Below are 22,518 nucleotides of genomic sequence, written 5' to 3'. Positions count from 1 at the left end.
GACGGAGTGTGTTTGTGTCTGTGTGTGTGTGTGAATGCATGACTGTAATAGATCATATGCATATGATAGAGTATTAATTAATACCTGTATTACTAATAAGTGTGGCGTTTTGCCTTAATCCCCCTGAAAAGATCCCGTATAGTACTTTGAGTACAACAAGGATATAAATAGGATAGAATTTGGCCCTGTGAATCTGGGTTCTCTTTAATCACTGAAAGGGGGGACATGATACCTTAAGAGCCCTCCTATACTATGATTCTAGCTACAGATTGTATTTTTTCTGTCTAACTCAAAGCAATTTATACAACTGGATCCAGCTATAAATAATATTCCTGACTTCCCTGGAGGTAGTCTGAGCTTTGCACAGTGAAGTGCTAGGCTTGTTTTGCTTTCAGTGATTAATATGTAGCTTACTCACTATTAACCTCTTTTGTCCAGTGTGGAGGACAATCAAAACATTTCTTAGCTGTTTCCTTATTTCCCCAGACTTTGGAAAGTCCCTTAATAGCAAGAATATTAATGGTCTTGTGTACTCAGTGCAATGAAAGAGGTCAGCAGTTAGGTGTCAGGGCTTAAACAATTTTTTTTTTACATTGATAACTGATGCAGCAAACCAAGAGGTGCTGGGGCTCTGAACTACTAAACCTAGAGGAGCCGGGGCTCAGCCCCAGCACAAATTAAGCACTGCTTGTGCTGCTTTACCCTTACAGTTGGAGCAGCTGGCTGCAGTGAGCTGCTGCAATCATCTCCATACTCTTGAGACACAGGCAAACAGGAATCAGAGATTTATCTTTTGGAGGATTACGAAAGTTATTGTGCAATGGTTTCTGTGCCCATTCCAGTTCGTCACCATTCACATACAGTCACCTCTTCATCTCTCGCTTCCTCTTCTGAGACAAGAGCCTTTGGTCACTGCCATCTTGTGCTTTTCAATGGCCTCTGTGAAATGAACTTAATGGCATCACTCCCATTCCCACTAGATACATGTCTGCATCACAGAAAAGAAAATCACATTACAATGCTCATTCGAGGAGCCAAGGAGAGTATGGAGTGGACACTGGGCTATTTTTTCACCCCTTAACATGATCCCTCTAGAGGAGAAGCTTGCACTGCAGCTGCCCATCTGTACCTGTTCTGTAGCTAGAAAGAGGTCTTCAGTCTCCAGGACTGGCAATATGGCACTGTGACACTCTGTACCTCAAAGTTGCACCCTGAAACCCCCTTATTCCCGCTATGATATTATGATGTGTGTTGGACAATGCATGCTTTGTGAGGTATCATTTTAAAAGTCTTGATCTGTTGAACAGTAATATCCTGTTGGATTGTATGTGCTATCATCATATGTGGAATTATGAGGTATTGCTATGTGTGTGTTACTGAAATATGCTGTGAGGTTGGGAGATGCCCACAGCCAGCCTATTAGTGGCAACGGAGGGCCAACCAGACGTGCTGATGGCCCATTAAAAGGGAACCCACATTCCCAACTGTCTGTCCAATGGGGGCTGCCTGATCTCCATGTAAGAGGAACTTTCCAGCAAGCTGGAAGAAAATATAAAAGAGGGGAAGTGACATAATCACTTGGCCTTTCTCCTCTCCCCCCATCCCTCACCATCTCAACACCTGGAAGATCGTCTGGAAGGGTATGTCTACACTACGGGATTATTCTGATTTTAAAGAAACTGATTTTTGAAAACAGATTGTATAAAGTCGAGTGCACGCAGCCACACTAAGCACATTAATTCGGCGGTGTGCGTCCATGTACCGAGGCTAGTGTCGATTTCCAGCGCATTGCACTGTGGGTGGCTATCCCATAGCTATCCCATAGTTCCCACAGTCTCCCCCGCCTATTGGAATTCTGGGTTGAGATCCCAATGCCTGATGGGGCAAAAAACATTGTTGCTAGTGGTTTTAAGTACAGCCTCACCCCTCCCTCCATGAAAGCAACGGCAGACAACCTTTTCGCACTTTTTTTCCTGGGTGAACTGTGCACACACCATACTACAGCAAGCATGGAGCCCACTCAGCTGAAGACAGCAGTCATGAACATTGTAAACACCTCGCGCATTCTCGTGCAGTTTATGCTGAACCAGGACCTGAAAAACCAAGCGAGGAGGAGGAGGCGGCTATGGCAGTGCAGCGACGAGAGCAATGAGCACATAGACACAGAATTCTCTCAAACTGCGGGCCCCAGCACTTTGGAGATCATGCTGTTAATGGGGCAGGTTATAGCTGTGGAACACCAATTCTGGGCCCAGGAAACAAGCACAGACTGGTGGGATCGCATAGTGTTGCAGGTGTGGAACGATTCCCAATGGCGGCGAAACTTTCGCATGCGTAAGGGCACTTTCATGGAACTTTGTGACTTGCTTTCCCCTGCCCTGAAGCACCAGAATACCAAGATGAAAGCAGCCCTCACAGTTGAGAAGCGAGTAGCGATAGCCCCGTGGAAGCTTGCAACGCCAGACAGCTACCGGTCAGTCGGGAATCAATTTGAAGTGGGCAAATCTACTATGGGGGCTGCGGTGATGCAAGTAGCCAAAGCAATCACTGAGCTGCTGCTACTAAAGGTAGTGACTCTGGGAAATGTGCAGGTCATAGTGGATGGCTTTGCTGCAATGGGATTCCCTAACTGTGATGGGGCGATAGATGGAACCCATATCCCTGTCTTGGCACCAGAGCACCAAGTCAGTGAGTCCATAAACTGCAAGGGGTACTTTTCAATGGTGCTGCAAGCACTGGTGGATCACAAGGGACGTTTCACAAACATGAATGTGGGATGGCCGGGAAGGGTTCATGACGCTTGCATCTTCAGGAACACTACCCTGTTTAAACGGCTGCAGGAAGGGATTTACTTCCCAGACCAGAAAATAACTGTTGGGGATGGTGAAATGCCTATAGTTATCCTTGGGGACCCAGCCTACCCCTTGATGCCATGGCTCATGAAGCCATACACAGGCAGCCTGGACAGTAGTCAGGAGTTGTTCAACTACAGGCTGAGCAAGTGCAGAATGGTGGTAGAATGTGCATTTGGCCGTTTAAAGGCGCGCTGGCGCACATTACTGACTCGCTCAGACCTCAGCCAACCAATGTCCCCATTGTTATTGCTGCTTGCTGTGTGCTCCACAATCTCTGTGAGAGTAAGGGGAGACCTTTATGGCAGGGTGGGAGGCTGAGGCAAATCACCTGGCCGCTGATTACGCGCAGCCAGACACCAGGGCGATTAGAAGAGCACACCAGGAAGCGGGTGCACATCAGAGAAGCTTTGAAAACCAGTTTCATCATGGGCCAGGGTACGGTGTGTGACTGTTGTGTTTGTTTCTCCTTGATGAAACTCCCCCCTTGATTGACTCATTCCCTGTAAGCCACCCACCCTCCCCTTCGATTACCTTGCTTCTAAGGAAATAAAGTCACTCTCTCATTTAAAATCATGTATTCTTTATTAATTAATTATAAAAAGAGGGAGAGAACTGACAAGTAGCCGGGTGGGTTTGGGAGGAGGATAGGAGGGAAGGAAAAGGCCACAAAAAAATTCAAAATAATGACAGCCTTTTGGTTGGGCTGTCCACTGGGGTGGAATGGGCGGGATGCACGGAGCCTCCCCCACGTGTTCTTAGTCGTCTGGTGGTGAGGAGGCTAAGGAACATGGTGAGGGGGAGGATGGTTATACAGGGGCTGCAGCGGCACTCTGTGATCCTGCTGCCGTTCCTGAAGCTCCACCAGACACCGGAGCATGTCCATTTGATCATGCAGCAGCCCAGAGTTGCATCCTGCCACCTCTGATCTTCCTGCCACCACCTCTCATCTCGAGTCCTGTCCCACAGTCCTCATCTCGAGCGTCCCTCCTGTCCTCACGTTCACTGGCATCTTTCCTGTACTTTGATACCACTGTGTCCTTCCACTCATTCAGATGAGCTCTTTCATTGCGGGTCACTTCCATGATTTCAGAGAACATTTTGTCTCGCGTCTTTTTTTTCGCCACCTTATCTGAGATAGCCTTGGGACGGAGAGGGAGACTTGAAAAATTTGCAGCTGCAGGAGGGAGGGAAAAAAGGAGAGAAGTATTTAAAAAGATACATTTTACAGAACAATGGTTATACTCTTTCACGGTGAACAACACTATTCCTTACATAGCACATGTGATCTCACTACAAGGTCGCATTTTGCAATCTTAATATTGAGTGCCTGCGGCTTTGGTGTATTAGAGATCACAGACACAGGTCGGGCATCAGAATTTCGGCTTGCATGCGGCCATGGTAAGCATTGTCTTTTCAGCTTCTTGCAGCCTTCATATATCCAGCGCCCTCCTTTCCCAAATAGCAAGCAAAGCCCGTTGAGTGCTGCTTCTTTCCTGTTAACGGCAGCAGCAGAACTGCCCCCCCATCCAATTCTCTGGGATGATCGCTTTACCCTCCCACCCGCGTGGCTGGTATCATGGAAGATCGCTGCTAGCCACCTCCCCCACCACCTGCGTGGCTGGTAGCAGGGAAGATCCCAGCTAGCCAAACGCAAAAAAGCTCATGCCAATCGCCCCCCCCCCCTGCTTGGCTAAATGCAGGGAAGGATTTCTTTTAAGCCACAGGCAAACAGACCCCAACCATCTCTGTCCCTTAATTAAATTCCTGTATTTCAAACCAGTTACCATGAACGATATCACTCTCCTGGATAACACAGCGAGATAAAGAACGGATGTTGCTTGAATGCCAGCAAAACACCGGGACATACGCAGCTAGGCTTTGTCATGCAATGATACCAGATTACTTGCTACATGCATGGCGTGGTCAAGTATCCTACCATGGAGGACGGAATAAGGCTGCCCTGCCCAGAAACCTTCTGCAAAGGCTTTTGAAGTACCTCCTGGAGAGCTTCATGGAGATGTCCCTGGAGCATTTCCGCTCTATCCCCAGACACGTTAACAGACTTTTCCAGTAGCTTTACTAGCTGCGAATGCATCCCAAGTCCTCAGGGCAAATTAATCATTAAAAAAAGCTTGCTTTTAAACCATGTTTTATATCAGGCGTCAGCAACCTTTCAAAAGTGGTGTGCCGAGTCTTCATTTAATCACTCTAATTTAAGGTTTCACGCCAGCAATACATTTTAACGTTTTTAGAAGGTCTCTTTCTATAAGTTTACATACAACAATAGTTTAGTTATATATTATAAAGTAAATAAGGTCCTTAAAATGTTTAAGAAGCTTCATTTAAAATTAAATTAAAATGCAGAGCCTCCCCGGATTGGTGGCCAGGACCCGGGCAGTGTGAGTGCCACTGAAAATCAGCTCGCATGCCGTCTTCGGCACACGTGCCATAGGCTGTCTACCCTTGTTTTACATTTACAAAGGTACACTAACCAGAGGTCCCTTCCATGGCTTCGTGGTCTGGGATACTGCCATGGGAGAGTTGGGAGGGTACTTCAGTCAGGCTGAGAAAAAGCTCCTGGCTGTTGGGGAGAACGGAGTGCTGTGTGCTCTCCACAGGCTTGTCGTCCTCCTCCTCTTCCTCATCTTCCCTGTCTGCAGAATCCTCAGGCATGGCTGAGATTACCCCTCCTCAGAATCCATGGTCAGGGGTGGGGTAGTGGTGGCGGCTCCCCCTAGAATTGCATGCAGCTCAGCGTAGAAGTGGCATGTCTGTGGCCCTGCCCCAGACCTTCCATTTGCTTCTCTGGTTTTCTGGTAGGCTTGTCTGAGCTCCTTAACTTTCACTGCACTGTACTGAGTCCCTGGTGTGGCCTCTCTCCATCATGCCCTTGGACACTTTTTCAAATATTTTGGCATTTCATCTTTTGGAACATAGTTCAGCTAGCACAGAATCCTCTCCCCATATAGCGATCAGATCCAGTACCTCCCGCACAGTCCATGCTGGTGCTCTTTTTCGATTCTCAGACTGCATGGTTATGGTTACCTGTGCTGATGAGCTCTGCATGGTCACCTGTGCTGATCAGCTCTCCACGCTGGGCAAACAGGAAATGAAATTCAAAAGTTCGCAGGGCTTTTCCTGTCTACCCGTCCGAGTTCGAGTTCAGATTGCTGTCCAGAGCGGTCACAATGGTGCACTGTGGGATAGGTCTCGGAGGTCAATACCGTCGAAATGCAGCCACACTAACCCTAATTTGAAATGGCAATACTGATTTCAGCACTACTTCCCTCGTCGGGAAGGAGTACAGATATCGATATTAAGAGCCCTTTATATCGAAATAAAGGGCTTCGTTGTGTGGACGGGTGTAGCATTAATTCGGTTTAACAGTGCTAAATTCAAAATAAACTCGTAGTGTAGACCAGGCCTAAGACAAAGACTTGGATCTAGGGAGGTTAGTCTCAGGCTGCAAAGAAGTCCAATCTGTGCATTGAAGAACTGTAACCTGCTTGTGCCATCTGTCAGAGTGAGACACCTCTCATACTCATCCTCCCTGATTGAACTAACCTTGTTATCTCTAGTCTGCTTGCTAGCATATATATACCTGCCCCTGGAAATTTCCACTACATGCATCTGACGAAGTGGGTATTCACCCACGAAAGCTCATGCTCCAAAACGTCTGTTAGTCTATAAGGTGCCACAGGATTCTCTGCTGCTTTTGCTTGATTCGAATCCTGCTTAGCTTGTAGAACTTAGACTGCAGGGCCTGGGGAAAATTGCCACCCCCCCAACGGCCCTGGAGCTCACAGCCTCCCCCTTACCTTGCCTGCAGCTCAAAGCAGCAGGACGACTCAGGAGCTCAGCTGGGGGAGAAATATAAGTGGCATGTGTGAAATTGGAGCTTCATGTCTAGGGCCTTCATTCTGCTACTGAGCTGCTGTGTGATCAGAGACAAGTCACACCAACTTTCTGCCTGTTTCTATCTCACCCGGTGTCTGTCGTGCCTATTTAGCTAGTAAGCTCTTCAGGGCAGGCACTGTTTCTCACCCAGCAATCTCAGCTGGAGCCTCCAGGAGCTACCATAATAATAAAAATAATTAATAAATAAGTCTTTTCCAACAGTAACACCATGATTATGGTCTCATGTGGCTACCAGGTTCATTGGCACCCATTGCAAGCTTGCCATCTCTCGTATGCCTCCACAGCCCTGTGCCCACCATCTTAAACTGGACTTAATATGATGCCTGCACTGACAGTCAATCAGCTCACAGATAGCCAGACAGGGCCTCTCTCATCAGTGCAAACTCCATGCTGACATAGCCTATGTCCTCCTGCCATGCACCATGCCCACTGTAGCCTGGGAAGAAGCCATAAATGAGTAGCACTTCAGGGGGGCAATAGCTCAGTGGTTTGAGTATTGGCCTGCCTAAACCCAGGGTTGTGAGTTCAATCCTTGAGGGGCCACTTAGGGAACTGGGGTAAAAAGCTATCTGGGGATTGGTCCTGCTTTCAGCAGGGCATTGGACAAGATGACCTCCTTAGGTCCCTGATAGTCTATGATACTTTCCCATTGGCCCCTGGAGCAGGAGTGCTTACCATATGCACTGCAGCCTGCACACCATGTTGTGTGTGGATGATAGGGTGCAGTTAGCATTACTCTCCTGCGCTGCATGTTTGTGTGTCTCTTCTCTCACCCCATGACAATCATGGCCCATTTGGTACAAGAGGAATGGAGGTATATGATATCCTGTGTGGGTAACAGTTGAAATAGTCTTCAGATTGAGAACTGCCATGGTAGAGGAAAACCTAGCTGCGGATACTGGTGAGTGGAGAGTCCATACCACCAGAGGAAAATGGCCCATGGTATCAGCATCCTCCTCCCTGGTCTGCATTCTGAAGAAAACTCACTTCTGGATTCTTACTATTTATTAGTATTACAACAGCACCTAGAGCCCTTCCCCACCCCCAGCTGATATCAGGGTCCCTTGTGCTAAGCATGATAGAAGCATAGAGTGAGAAGCAGCCCTTGCCCCAAAGAGATTACAATCTAAATAGAGAAAACAGACAAAAGGTGGGATGGGAAAGAGACTTGCCCAAGGTCACACAGAAGATCAGTGGCAGAGCAAATAGAACTGAGTCCTAATCCAGTCTGCATTCTATTAGACCATACTGTCTCCAGCTGCTGTCTATCCTGCACACATCTGGTGCTGGGTTTTTCCCATGTGTATGAACATAGTCAAAGCCCAGAACAACATAGCCAGATCTGTAATATAAGAAATCTTCTGTGCTTTTCATTTCACAGACGTGCCCCAGAGCTTCCTCCCTCATTCTTTCCAGTCTCATTCCCTCTTCCCCTCGGGTTGCTTACAGAATCTTTGTGAAGGCCATTATCTCCAGCAGGGTGAAAGATCAGCCAGGGAATGTAATTACACAGTCACTACAAGTTCCAAGAGTGGCCTGTGTTACTAGGAATATTAAATGCAGGATAGTGACTGCAGCTGAAAATAAAAGAGAATTTCTCAGGCTCAATGCAGGCCTTATAACAGAGTGTCTTATTATTCTGCTAGCAACCATGACTGCTGTAGCTAAGGTTGCATAAGTATTTTCATTCTAGTCCCCTCTTTTATTGGACTAAATTTTCAGAAACTTTTGCCTCTAAGGCTGAAGTTAGCCAGACGTGGTCTCTGCTTGAGGATGAAGCTTTTGGAAAGTGGTTAAACTATTATTTGTATTTATTTATTTATTCATTCCAGTATTGCCTAGAGGCACCTCAGGGTCCCATTGGACTGGGCACTGTTCATACACATAGCGAGGGACAGAGCGCACAATCTGAATGGACAAGACAGATAAAGGGTGAAAGAAGAAAATATTACTATTACAGCTGAGCAGGAAATGGTTTTCCTGTCACATGAAAATTTTCAAGATTTCAATGGATTTTCTGTCCCAAATTGCAACAAAAATTACAAATCTCAAAATTTTACTGAACCAAAAATCCTAAAACATTTGATTCAGGGCAATCAAAACATTTATTTTATTTTTACTATAAATAGCTTAAATGTCCAAATGAAAAGTCATTTCAAATGGAAAACCAGAATGTTTTCATTCTGAAAATGTCACAATGTTTCATTTTGACAATTTTGGGGCAGAAAAAATAAAAAAATGTTCATAAAAAAGTGTGTCTGAACCAACCTTTTCCCACACAACATTTCTCTTTCAACAAATCTGCATTTTTCTGATGAAGAAAACATTTAGTCTGTTCATTCCTGACTGGCTCTAACTATTATCCCCATTTTACAGCAGGGGAAATGAAACCCAGAGAGATGAAGTGACTATGACAAAGTCACAGAGAGAGTGTATGGTAGAGCCAGGAACTCAGCCCAACTCTCCGAAGTCCCTGTGAAAAAAAACAGAGTAGTTTTCTCATTATAAAAGTGTAAATTGTGACCTGTACTAACAGCTCATGCACCAGATCAGCTGTGGCGGAAAGCTAAAATTTGGTAGGAAAATAGCCTCAGTGAGAAGTGCCTTGAGTGCTGGTTTGGATTTGATGTTGACTGTGGAGCCTTTGAAAATCACATTGTAGCATTGGTACAATATATGAACACTTTGTAGTAAAGTTTGTTCTGGCTAACTAAGGCCTCAAGGCAACGAGGCACTTTAACTTTAAGCACGTCCCACTGGACTTAAGCACATATTGGCATGCTTTGCTGAATCCAGGCCTTAGCTGAAAACTGTTGTAAATATGTAGGGCACAGGGCAGTAACGGTGCAGTAGAGAACCTTTTCCAGCATCCATCCACACCCATGCCACGCCGCAATGGTAACAGGGGCCTTCATTAATGGTGTGGCTAGAATTTGTTCTTGCCTCATAATCCAAGAATTGAAATGGCAGAATCACCGCTTACATTACTGCCTCCCACGTGGCCTCTTCCCCTTCAGGTTAATCCCTAGAAAAATGAGTTCAGAATGGACACCTCCCATTTGCTTTTATTACAGTTTGACTACAGTTAGGAAGTGGTTTTCAGGAGTTTAAAAAAGGGCACATCCTGCCCATGCTGAGCCCCTAACCTCTCTACCTGCAAGCTCTGTTTTGGGAGGGCTCTAAATGAGCCCCCAGGGCCCATTCCCTTCTACTCCCCCATCTGCCTCCCTGAAGGTTTCTCTCATGACCACTGCAGTTCTGAGGAGACCCTACCTCCCATATACTCCATGAAGCTTGCTCTGTGTTACCTCTTTCTGGCGCAGCAAGAGCTTGTCAGTGCCTTGATGGGACAGAACCATGCTGATGCCCATGCTGTGAGAATTTGCAGTAATAATTTCTCAACTTTTCTGGAAAGCAGTGGACGAGCAGCCAGCGGATTAGCCACCACTCATATCCAGAGGGCTAAGACACCAGGCAGGAACCCCAATCCCTTATTTCTCTGACCTCCTAAGTGCTGGCCTTGGGCCAAATACAGCCTTTTGGGGCCCAAACAGCCAAACCTTCTGTTTCCTTCTTCTCACAGCACAAACACACTCTGGCCTCTCTATCCTCACCAAACCCACCCTTGATCCCATCTACCTGTCCAAGTACCACCCCATCTCCCTCTTCCCCTTCACCTCGGAACCCACTACATGCTCCCACTGCCTTCCTCACTCCATTAAAATTGCTCTTTCCAAGGTCTCTGGAGACCTGCTCATCGCCAAATCTCAGCCTCTGTGCCATACTCCTAGAATCCTCAGCTGCTTTTGACACGATCCACATACTCTCCTCGAAATCTTGCCTTCACTCGGCTTTTGTGATGCTTCCGTTTTGGTTCTCCTTCTACCTCTGTGGCTGTTCCCTCTGCATCTTTGTGGGACCACTCCTCTCCCATGCTCTGTGTAGACCACAGGGCTTCATCCCTGGCAGACTGCTGTTCTTGCTTTACATCCTCTCTTTGGAGATCTCATCCACTCACACAGATTTATATGCTGTTTTTATGCTGAGGACTTGGAAATCCACCTTTCCACTCCTGACCTATCTTCTGCCATCCAACTCCATATCTTAGCCTGTTTCTCTGACACCTCCTGGATGCCTCATCAACAATTTAAACTTATCATGGCCAGAGCTGAACTCTTTATCTGTTCTCCTGAAGCCCCCTCTCCCTGCATGTTTTCTTCACCTTTGACAACACTTCCTGGTCACTCAGGCTTTTAACCTAGGGAATCATGTCTGATGAGGTTTCCCTCTCTCTTGGCCCACACTTCCCATCCATGTCCAAAGCTTTCAGCAGCTTCCTACACAAATTTTAAAAATATAGCCTCTTCTTTCTGTCCACAGCACAAAAACTCTAGTTCATATCCTCAGTGTCTCCCATCTTGACTATTGCAACCTCATCCTCCCTTACACACACATTGTCCCATCTGCCATCCATTCAAAATGTAACTGCTAAGGTCATCTTCACTGGAGTCTTTTGCTCCAGTGTGACCCCATCTGTCAGGGTTCCCTCCACACTCTGAGGTACAGATGTGGGGACCTGCATGAAAGACCCCGTAAGCGTATATCCCACCAGCTTAGGTTAAAAACTTCCCCAAGGCACAAATTCTTCCTTGCCCTTGGACGGTATCGCTGCCACTACCAAGTGAGTTAAACAAAGATACAGGAAAAGGACCACTTGGAGATCCTGTTTCCCCAAAATATCCCCCCAAACCCCTTTAACCCCTTTCCTAGGGAGGCTGGAGAATAATATACCAACCAAATAGGTAACCAAAGTGAGCACAGACCAGACCCTTGGGTTTTTAGTGTCCTAAAAACCCAATCAGTTTATTAAAAACAGAACTTTATTATAAAGAAAAAAGCAAAAGAAACACCTCTGTAAAATCAGGATGGAAGGTAATTTTAGAGGGTAATAAGATTTATAACACAGAGGATTCCCCTCTAGGCAAAACTTTAAAGTTACAAAAAAAAACCCCCAGGAATAAACCTCCCTCTTAGCATAGGGAAAATTCACAAGCTAAAATAAAAGATAAATCTAATGCATTTCCATCCTATTACTTACAATTTGTAATCTTAGATGCTTAGTTCAGGTATGGCTTTAGGACATGTATTTTCCATACCCTGGTTCCTTGCTGACCCGGAGAGAACAACGGAACACAAAACAAAAACCTTCCCCCACAGATTTGGAAGAATCTTCTCCCTTCGTTGGTCCTTTTAGTCAGGTGCCAACCAGGTTATTTGAGCTTCTTAACCCTTTACAGGTAAAGGAGGGATTTTATGCTACCCTTAGCTGTATGTTTATGACACCATCTTTGATACTTTCCATTGGTTTCGCATCTGCATCAAACTGAAGACCCTTCACAATTCTGTTGTTCCCTACTCAAGGAGTGCGGCAGTTCAAATTACTCAAAGGTACTACCTCTCCCATACACCCCTACAATGTAATTAACACACACACATACTCTCATCCAGGTTGCAGAGTAATTTACGCATGATTTAACAACAATCCTGAATCCTTTCAAGATTATACAGCAATACAGCACAGCCTGAAATATTATTTTATTTCATTGAATCAAAATGTGTGAATAAAGTTTTAAAATTACTCTAATTCTGGTCAGCTTGTAGCTGTTTATCATCATTCATTTAATTTAATTTATTAACATTGCACAGTCCATCATATCTCCAATCCAATCCTTAAGTAACAGTAAGCCAGCTTTGTACATACATTTGCCTGCTTATCCCTCAACTACCTTTGTGCTTACTTCCAAAATGCTCCTTATATATGAAACACACTTCCTGAATTAATTTGTAAGGCCTTTCCCCTCCCACCCTTCACATTGCTCCTACAGAAGTACCCTCTCCATGATGCCTACATGAGATCAGCTGTTAGGATACAGATATTCAGGCCTGTCTGCAAAGGCCTACACTTTAAGAATTTAGGTGTATTCTTATCACTTAGCTAGTTACAGAGGTATTAAAGAAAGAATCAAAATCATTGTCTGTGTAATGGCCTTCTCTTACTGTGACAGGCTAAGGCCTTCAGCTAAGACATAGTTAGGCAGCCATAAGCTGGGAAGTGTATGGTCACATCCTCACATTCCAAACTAGTCACATTGAAATAAGGTGCTATTGGGCTGTTAGGAATACAATCCTGTCCTGATATCCTATCACCTCAGAAAGGGATGAGCCTAGAAGATGTAAAAAAACTTAGTTTGATCGCATCCTGTCTGGCAAGAAACTCACTATCAACAGACACAGCTGGAGAACCTTATATCTGTATAGATGTAGTTGTGAAATCCTCACTTCTGTATGTTTGTATGTTTATTGCATGGTCTCTGTCTGGGTTCTATAATTGTTCTATCTCTACTGTATAATTAATTTTGTTGGATGTAAACACTAAGATGGTGGGCTATAATTGGGTTAAATAACCATGTTACAATATGTTAGGATTGGTTATTTAATTCAGTAAAATGATTGGTTAAGGAATAGCAAGCAAAACTCAGGTTTTGTTATATAGTCTGAAGTCAATCAGGAGTGGGGGCGGAAATGGAACAGGGACTGGCCATGGGGGAATTGGGATCTGTCATAAACAGATAGCTAAGGGTTAATGTTCTTTTACCTGTAAAGGTTAACAAAACCACACACTGACCAGAGGATCAATCAGGAAACCGGATTTTTCAAGCTCCAGGGACGGAATTTTGGGGTGGTGTCTTTTGTCTCTCTCTGTTCTGTGCTCTTGCTCTGAGAGTGAACTTTCTCTCTTCAAGCTTTTGTAATCTTCTGTTTCCAAGTTGTAAGGACAAAGGTAGAAAGACAGTAAGCTTCTATTGTTTTTTTTGTTTACATGTGTGTAGCTTGCTGAATTTTAAATTGGATATCTTTTGAATAACGGCTGTTTATTCATTTTTCTTTTAAGCAATTGACCCTGTATATTGTCAACCTTGATACAGAGACATTTTATTGTCTTTTTTCCCTTTTTTATATAAAGCTTTCTTTTTAAAACCTGTTTGAGTTTTTCTCTGGTTAAGGCTAAGGAACGAAGGAGGGGGGAAATCTCTTGTGTTAATTGACTAGTTTGAATCTGCATAGCTCTGGGTGAGGAGAGGAGACACTTGATCTCTCTGTGTTTGCATTTCAAGACTTAACGGTATCTCCTAGGCCACCAGGAGGGGAAGCCAGGGAGGAAATACAGAGGGACAAGGGAGGGGTATTTCCCTTTGTTGTAGACTCAGGCATTGAGTCTTGGGTCTGCCAGGGAAGGTGTCTTGGGGAGATCAGAGTGAGCAGCACTGTAAATTCCTGTCTGGTGGCAGCGCTATCAGATCCAAGCTGGTAAATTAAGCTTGGAGGGTTTAGTGCAGGACCACCAATTTTGGCATGCTTAAGGTTCAGAATTGGGAATTTATGCTATATGATAGGATCATGTTTTGCAAGGGGAAATGGGAACAGGGACGGGAACAGACAGGGACACAGGCATATGCTCTGTGGTTTCCAGAGCTGGGAAGGGGGACACTAAGGAAGGAAACTGGAATTGTGCTTGCTGGAAGTTCACCCCAATAAACATCGAATTGTTTGCGCCTTTGGACTTTGGGTATTGTTGCTCTCTGTTCATGTGAGAAGGACCAGGGAAGTAGGAGGGTGAAGGAATAAGCCCCCTAACATCAGCCAATGAAGGATGTTCAAGTAATGCAGCAGTCTGAGAGAGACAATTTTATTGATATCTTTTCAGCTTTCATATGATTGGGAAATATGGAGTTGTGCACATAGCCAACCTTTGTGATTGCATTTTCCTATCTTCACCACCTGCACCCCTGCCCTCCTTTTGTTTGCCACACTCACTTATTGTGCCTCATTTCTAATTAGGCTATAAGATTCATAGATTTTAAGTCCAGGAGGACTGCTTTGATCATCTAGCCTGACCTCCTGCAAACACAGGCCAGAGAACCTCACCCAGCAATTCCTGCATCAAGACCACAAACTCTGTTTGAGTTGGGGCGTATGTTTTAGAAAGACACCAAGTCTTGATTTTAAAGACTCCAAGTGATGGAAAATCTACCACTTCCCTAGATAAATTATTCTACAGGTTAATTATCCTTAAGCTCTGCTTGTCTACATAAGAGTTTGCTGCCTAGTACAATGGAGTCCTGATCGCAATTGAGACCTTTGGGAACAATAATAACAATTAATAATAAACTACAGGTCCCACCATACAATGCTACACCTAAATCTGAGAGAAAGGATGATTGAATTAAGATGCAGGACTGCATGCTGGAACCCATAGTCTCTGTGGCTGCATGTGCATAATTGAAGCTGGCTGCAACATGTTCCATATCACACAAGTTAAGTGTGGTTCTCTGGCAGAGCACCATGTAGCCCTTGGTTATGTGTCCTTATATAGTCTCTTTCCCCTTACTGTATATTTTTCAACTATTTTGTTGCATGGTTGTTAGTCGAGAGAGAGAATGATGGGGCCTGATCTACTGTCCACTGTTTTGATTGATCTAAATGGATTTTAGATCAGGCCCAGAAGGAAATGGCTAGCATGAGTGCATATCACAGCCCTCTACTGAACAGAATCAGAGCTACTCAGCTGTGTGCTATCAGCCCCACACTGTTAATAGCTAGTTAATAGCTTCCTCATGAAGCCTGGATTTTTGGAGCAGGAGGATCTGAGTTCTGTCTCCCTTTACTGTGAGGTTCAAAGAGGTGTGCAGCAGTGGCACGACAACTGGTAGATGACCATGGATTTCTTATAATACTGTTATTTAAGAGTTGGAGTGGAGATATGATGGACTGTGAAATGTTAATAAATGAAATGAATGATGATAAACAGCTACAAGCTGACCAGAATTAGAGTAATTTTAAAACTGTATTCATGCATTTTGATTCAATGAAATAAAATAATATTTCAGGCTGTGCTGTATTGCTGTATAATTTTGAAAGGATTCAGGATTGTTGTTAAATCATGCGTAAATTACTCTGCAACCTGGATGAGAGTATGTGTGTGTGTTAATTACACTGTAGGGGTGTATGGGAGAGGTAATACCTTTGAGTGATTTGAACTGCTGCACTCCTTGAGTGGTTCTTTTCCTCTGTGGTCTTCTCTCTACACCCAGCTTTCACATGTGGCTCTAAGTAGCTGTAAGTATGCAACAATGTCACACCCTGTTAAACTGACTTAGCAGGCGAGCTAAACCAGGTGAGGGTAACCGGAAGTGTGGTTTAGGGATTGTCCTCCCAAACATATGAAGACTGTTCTGGTAGCCAAGGCAAAATATATTGGTCCAACGGCTTGAAAAGCAGTGCAGCAACATAAAAGCAAAAGGCATGATGAGGCACTACAGAAGGCTATCCACTGCAGCTAAAGAAGCCTCCAGCTGTAACAGCTTTTGTGTTACTGGTCCAAACTTCAGCAGCCAAGAAAATGGGATTGTCCCTGTGCAACGACTCTCCCATTTTAATCAACTTCACGCACATGTCATTCATGCACATCTCTCTTCAAAAGTCCTGTGGCAATGGGGGAGTGGTAAAGCAACAGGTGAAGATGATTCCTGGCAGTCGTAGCCACAAGCCTGCATGCAGATGGCCTGGGTCATTGGTCACCCATCCCTGACTCAAGGGCAGCAAGGAAGCTTGGCAATACCCCAGGTGACAGAGCAGCCCTTTTTAGGATTGCACTGCTCTCCCTTTGTAAGGGAAGGGGATAGAAAAGGTGCCTCAAACACTGCCTGCCCAAATTAAATCTGGCTAGCTTACTGCAGCTGGCAGATCATACTCAATGTGGTCAAAAACCAAAGAAAACTAAAAAAGCACTAAAGGTTGCTGCTTGGAATATCAGGAATATGACAAAGATGATACCTCTCAATTTGAAAGAAGAAAGAAAGAAAGAAGAACAGGTCTCCTTTCAAAAGAGCTAACCTGATATGGGTCCTACCACATTTCAGTGATGTGATAATAAAATGTTTAAAACCCAACAGACTCCATCTTGGCTAAAACCTGAATGGAAAACACTGAGAGACAAATATGTAGGACACTGGAAGATAGGTGTCAGGGCAGAGGTAAAGGGAATCAAAGATGGCTGCTTTGTAGTAGTGCTAACATAGCAGTGGAGAATACAGGCTGAAAACAGTGGTAGCATTGGGAAGATCATGGCACAGATTCAGAAAAAGGAATACACCCACCAAGAGACAGTTGAGAGCACCTCAAAGTTCTGTGAGGTAAGGGTATCTTTTGTGCAGAAATGCCAGATGACTATTATTATCCCTATTTTATGGATAGGGAAACTGAAGCTAAGGCTATGTTTACACTATAGACCTTACAGCTGTACTGCCGCAGCTGCATTGCTGTAAGGTCTCCTGTGTAGCTGCTCTATGCCGAAGGGGTGGGAGGGAAGCTCTCCCGCTGGCGTAATTAAACCACTCTCAACAAACAACAGTAGCTATGTCGGCAGGAGACACTCTCCCACTGACAGCACTGTCCACACATGCACTTTTGTCAATGAAACTTTTCTTGGTCGGGATGGTTTTTTTCACACCCCTAGCTGACAAAAGTTTTGCCAACAAAAGTGCTAGTGTAGACATAGCTTAAGTAACATAGCCAAAGTTGCACACAAAGTTAGTGGCAGAATAAGAATACAACCCAGAATGCCTGATTCCCAGTCAGGAGTGAAGAGAAGTGTTTCTTGGGGAGAAGAAACTCCCATTTCCTTCCCACATCAATGGTGGCACCCATCAGCCTGATCTCCTCCCTGCTCTAATAGCACGATGGGAATAGGGGACAACGTTATAGCTATGAGGGATGTATAATATCCTGAACAGAATAGAACAAAGCCCTCCAACCAATTCCTTCCTTGGACCACTATTGCTTAGAGTCCCACAACAGAGTCAGTCCCTGGTTCTGAGGGATCTATGAACAGTTTTATTTGCCCATCGAGATCCCTGTCCAGATGGACTTCCCCTTGTGGCCACTTTCTGTCAACTGGACCTTAGTTCGTAGGGGGTTGGGGACCGTGGCAAAGTACCATCCAGCCTCAGTAGTAAGGGTGGAGAAAATGGGGGTGGTGTGTTATCTAGTGTCACTAGTAGGGGTGAAAAGAGCAGAGGCTCCTGGAGAGGGAGTATCGGGGTGTCCCAGTTTAAGCAAAAGAAATAAGGTCAGCAAAGCCTTGTATTGCACACCCACCCTCATCCATCCTTTGCATGCACCTTATGGGCACTGTAATCTTGTCAGGCTTCCCACTGGGTGGCTGGGCAACAAAATGGCAGATGAAATTCAATGTTGATAAATGCAAAGTAATACATATTGTAAAACATAATCCCAACTATACATGTAAAATGATGGGGTCTAAATCAGGTGTTACCACTCTAGGAAGAGAGCTGGGAGTCCTTGTGGATAGTTCTCTGAAAACATCCACTCAATGTGGAGCAGCAGTCAAGAAAGCGAATAGAATGGTGGGAATCATTAGGAAAGAGATAGATAATTAGACAGACAATATCATATTGCTTCTATATAAATCCATGGTACGCACATCTGAAAGAAGATATATTGGAATTGGAAAAGGTACAGAAAAGGACAATAAAAATGGTTATGGGTATGAAACAGCTTCCATATGAAGACGGATTAATAAAACTGGCATGGGTGGCATGCAAACTGCCTCCAGCCCTGCCCCTTCTGCCTGAGGCCATGCTCCTTCCACCCCCCGCTGGATCCCTGAGCCCCTCCCTTCTGACCCCCCTGGAGCTCAGAGCCCTTCTCCCCTACTGCAGCCACAGGCCTAGTCCCGCGACTAGCCCCCCAGCCCCAAAGGAGCACCAGGAGGGTAGGCGGCACACAGCCCCAGCCTTGAGCATGGGAGGGTGGGCAGCACATGGCCTCAGCCTCCCCAGCGCCGGGAAGGTGGGCAGCCCAGACCCCACAGCCCCGGAGTGCGGGAGGAGGGGTGGCGCATGGCCCCAGCTTTCCCAGCCCTGGAGCGTGGGTGGTGCTTGGCCCCAGCCACCAGAGCACCAGGAAGGTGGGCGATGCAAGGCCCCAACCCCATCTGGAGCACTAGGGGCTGGAGCTGGAGGACTGGAGCCACACACAGAGAGCGGTCACAGCAGGGGATGGGGCCACGCCTGGCTGTTTGGGGAGGAAGAGCTTCCCCCAGCCTATGCACCCACCGACCATGAAGACTGGGATTTTTCAGCTTGGAAAAGAGACAACTAAGGGGGGCTATGATAGAGGTCTATAAAATCATGACTGATGTGGAGAAAGTAAATAAGGAAGTGTTAGTTACTCCTTCTCATAAAACAAAAACTAGTGGTCACCAAATGAAACTAATAGGCAGGAGGTTTAAAACAAACAAAAGGAAGTACTTCTTCACACAATGCACAGTCAACCTGTGGAATTCTTTGCCAGAGGATGTTGTAAAGCCCAAGACTAAAACAGGATTCAAAAAAGAACTAGATAAATTCATGCAGGATAGATCCCTGAATTTAGCCAGATGGGCAGGGATGTAATGCCATGCTCTGAGTGTCCCCAGTCTGTTTGCCAGAAGCTGGGACTGGGTGACAGGGGACAGATCACTTGATAATTATCTGTTCTGTTCATTCCCTCTGGGGCACCTAGCATTGGCCACGATCAGCAGACAGGATACTGAGCTAGATGGACCATTGGTCTGACCCACTATAAGGTGCCCAGCAGGCTGTCACCTATACATGTAATAATGACAGCGTTTCCTCAACTTTTCTACATGCTCAGCAGCCCAGCATCTCTAACCCCCTCCCCGCACAGGCCTCTGCAGCATCCTGCTGGCCAGGAAACAGCTGGGGATTCTGGCCACTGGCCTTGGCAATTGCCCCCTGCGCTACACTTGCTCTGACATAGAGCATTACCCTCCCCCCACTTCCTGAACCCCCAAATAAACGTCCCCACCCACAGCCCTTATTTCTTCGCAGCTCGAAGAGGGGAGGGGCCTGCTGTGATAGACACGCCCCATATGCTAATATGAGCTGAATCACACTCAGCTGTAGCCGACGCGGAGGACCCATCGCCGGGAGGAAGTGAAGTAGAGAGTGGACTAAACCATCTGCGCAAGGAAGAAGGGGGAAGATGATATTAAGATCCCCTCTCACGCCGCTTGGAGACCGATGGATGGGACCCTGTTTGGTCTGTAACGGGGGAATAATGTGCTTTACGGTGTTGTAGGCTGGGGAATGACGTTTGCATGTCCATGAGTGAGGCATGAAACCCACCTGGCTGTAAGTGGTCTGATCCCCGAGGGGCGGGGGAAGGAGGGAACGCCAGCGGGCGGGTCACGTGACCGGTCGGCAGCCGCCATTTTGTTCTGCGGTGGTGGGGTATTTAGAGCGCAGCGTCGCAAGCAGCGCACATCAGTAGGCATCCAGCCGAGTGCCCGCGCTGCCATTGCTCCCCGCGTCCGACCCCTCCAGCTCAGCTTGTGCCCCGTCCCAGCGCGGCCTCCGTAGTTTCCTCGCTGAGCACTGTCTGAGGTGGAGCCGGAGCCCCGAGGCAGAGGGAGATCGTCCGCAGCGCGCAAGCACCGACCCCGGCCCTGCACCGCCCAGCCATGTCCGAAGGCAGCGCTCCCGAGTACGCCTCCTTCTTCGCCGTGATGGGCGCCTCTGCCGCCATGGTCTTCAGCGGTGAGACCCCCCGCTCCTTCCCGAGCTCTCGGCGGTCCGGGGGCGGTAGTTGCTTTCCCTCGCCGCGGGGGCGTTGCGTGGCGCCAGCGGAGCCTGCGCCCTTACGGGGGGGAGGCTTTTTGCGGCCCTCGGGTGGGGGCGATGATTGCATTAGCCCCGCGTTGGGGTGTAGGGGAGGCTCGCGGTTCCGGGACCTGGGGAGTGACAGCTGCCGGGCGGGGGTGGTGGTAAAGCACTTGCAGTTCGGCAGTGCTGCAGGGGTGGAGGTCGGGCTCGCCCCCGGCTGCCCCTTTTGCCGCACTCTGCGAGCGCCTCGGGGCAGCGCCGCCCGCCGGGGAGCTGATATTTCGGGCTGTCTGGGAGGCAGGAGAGACTCCCCCGGGAGGCAGCCAGGACGCCACTGTCCGCTCCACGGGCATGGTATGGGCGGGGGTGGCCCATACGCTGGGTTTTCGGGTGGTTACGACGGGGGCGGACCCCGCCGAGCCTGCAGTTCCCGTCGCTTGCTGCTGCTCTCCCCTGCCGAAGCTCTTCGGCTCTCTCCGCCTCCTGCCGCCAACCCTTCCTAGCTGCTCCATCCGGGCTAGCGGGGGCGCTCGAAAGCTTCCGGAGGGAGGGGGCTCCAGGATGAGATGCAGAGGGTCTGAGGCTGATGTCACTGGGGAGCCTCAAGCGGTGGAGAAGCCCCCGGCTGGTCATCTTACTGCAGGGAGGGTGTAGGGGCTGGTAGGCTCTTTGCCACGCACAATTCTTTCCTAATGCGGATGGCCTGAACTAGCTAAAAGCATTTTGCTAGGGCACTTGGTGCAGGTGCCCTCTTGAGAGGGCTTTTCCTAGCAAATACGTTGTAAGGACAATGCTGTTGTAATGGGGGGTTGGGGAGAGGCTGTCTCCATATGACGGAATAGGTGTCCACATTTCTGACCAATGGAAGTCTTGCAAAGAGGGGCATGTGAGTGGTTGATATATAATAGCTGGTCACCTCAATTTAGGAGACCAGGGCAAATATTTATCACTTACTGTAAATCTGAGTAATGAGTGAGTTTCTGACTTAGTGAGTGACCCCAGAGCTGTTGGTGGATACAGGGTCATATGACTACTAGTAAGTGTTCTCAGGCTTATGAAGCAATGGTCACCTTTAAAACAAGTAACTAAATTCCATCCAACCTAAATTATTTAAATTTAGATCACTTTAAGGATATGGATTAATTTTGGCTGTTAGTACTTGACAGACTAGACTTCAACAAATTGTAAATGTCAGTATAAATGTAAACCTTGGTTAACCAACTAGCTCCTCTGAGGTGTGTGTTAGATGTGTTAATCAAAGCAGTGAGCAAATCTGTCACTGTGACCTTCTAGGAACTTCCTCCTTTTTGTAGAATAAAAAGCCATGGGGAAACAGTCTTTCATTTCATATATGGGAAAATCTAAAGGAAACCACTCCATCATCTTCAGCCAGTAAACTCAAAGCAGTGAATCCTTCACTGGCTTTGCACAATCACCCAGTCCTTCATTGTACTCTATAGACAGGGGACTACATTGGTGTGATACTGACTTGTTTGAAAAGTCTGGATTTAGTTCTGTTATAAAACTGTAAATATGGCAAAGGCCACTGACCAAATAGTATGTAAACTATTTACATATCTTCCAGCAAAGAGAAGGAGGTGTTAATACCGTTATATAAGGAAGGCACTGGTGAGACCTCATCTGGAATACTGTGTGCAGTTCTGGTCTTCCATGTTTAAGAAGGATGAATTCAAACTGGAACAGGTTCACAGACGGGCTACTAGGATGATCCCAGGAATGGAAAACCTGTCTTATGAATGGAGATTGAAAGAGCTTGGCTTGTTTAGCCTATCCAAAAGAGGGTTGAGAGAGGATATGCTAGCTCTTTATAAATATATCAGAGGGATTAACATTAGGGAGGGAGAAGAATTATTTAAGCTTAGTACCAATGTGGACACAAGAACAAATGGATATAAACTGGACACTAGGAAGTTTAGACTTGAAATTAGATGAAGGTTTCTAACCATTAGAGGAGTGAAGTTCTGGAACAGCCTTCC

At 46.5% G+C, this 22,518-nt stretch overlaps 2 protein-coding genes and 1 long non-coding RNA gene across 4 annotated transcripts in view; 2 read left to right on the top strand and 1 right to left on the bottom strand.

Annotated features, from left to right (window-relative positions):
• TBC1D24 (TBC1 domain family member 24) overlaps nt 1–22,518 on the top strand; it is a 156,578-nt gene that overhangs the window by 121,131 nt on the left and 12,929 nt on the right. The gene's annotated exons all lie outside the window — the stretch shown is intronic.
• LOC116834644 (uncharacterized) overlaps nt 4,865–22,518 on the bottom strand; it is a 323,581-nt gene continuing 305,927 nt past the window's right edge. For both annotated transcript variants that reach the window (XR_012656514.1, XR_012656515.1), the window contains one exon: nt 4,865–4,894. This is a non-coding gene — a long non-coding RNA (uncharacterized LOC116834644). The remainder of the gene's footprint in view (nt 4,895–22,518) is intronic.
• Nucleotides 20,112–22,518, top strand: part of ATP6V0C (ATPase H+ transporting V0 subunit c) — a 27,611-nt gene continuing 25,204 nt past the window's right edge. Inside the window, exon 1 of the mRNA XM_032799386.2 lies at nt 20,112–20,455. Within this exon, the coding sequence (XP_032655277.1) occupies nt 20,380–20,455 (76 nt within the window). The 5' untranslated portion in view covers nt 20,112–20,379. The remainder of the gene's footprint in view (nt 20,456–22,518) is intronic.

The sequence above is a fragment of the Chelonoidis abingdonii genome, chromosome 9, assembly GCF_003597395.2.
Source record: "Chelonoidis abingdonii isolate Lonesome George chromosome 9, CheloAbing_2.0, whole genome shotgun sequence".
Classification (NCBI taxonomy): domain Eukaryota; kingdom Metazoa; phylum Chordata; order Testudines; family Testudinidae; genus Chelonoidis; species Chelonoidis abingdonii.
This window is presented reverse-complemented; position numbering and strand designations above follow the sequence as displayed.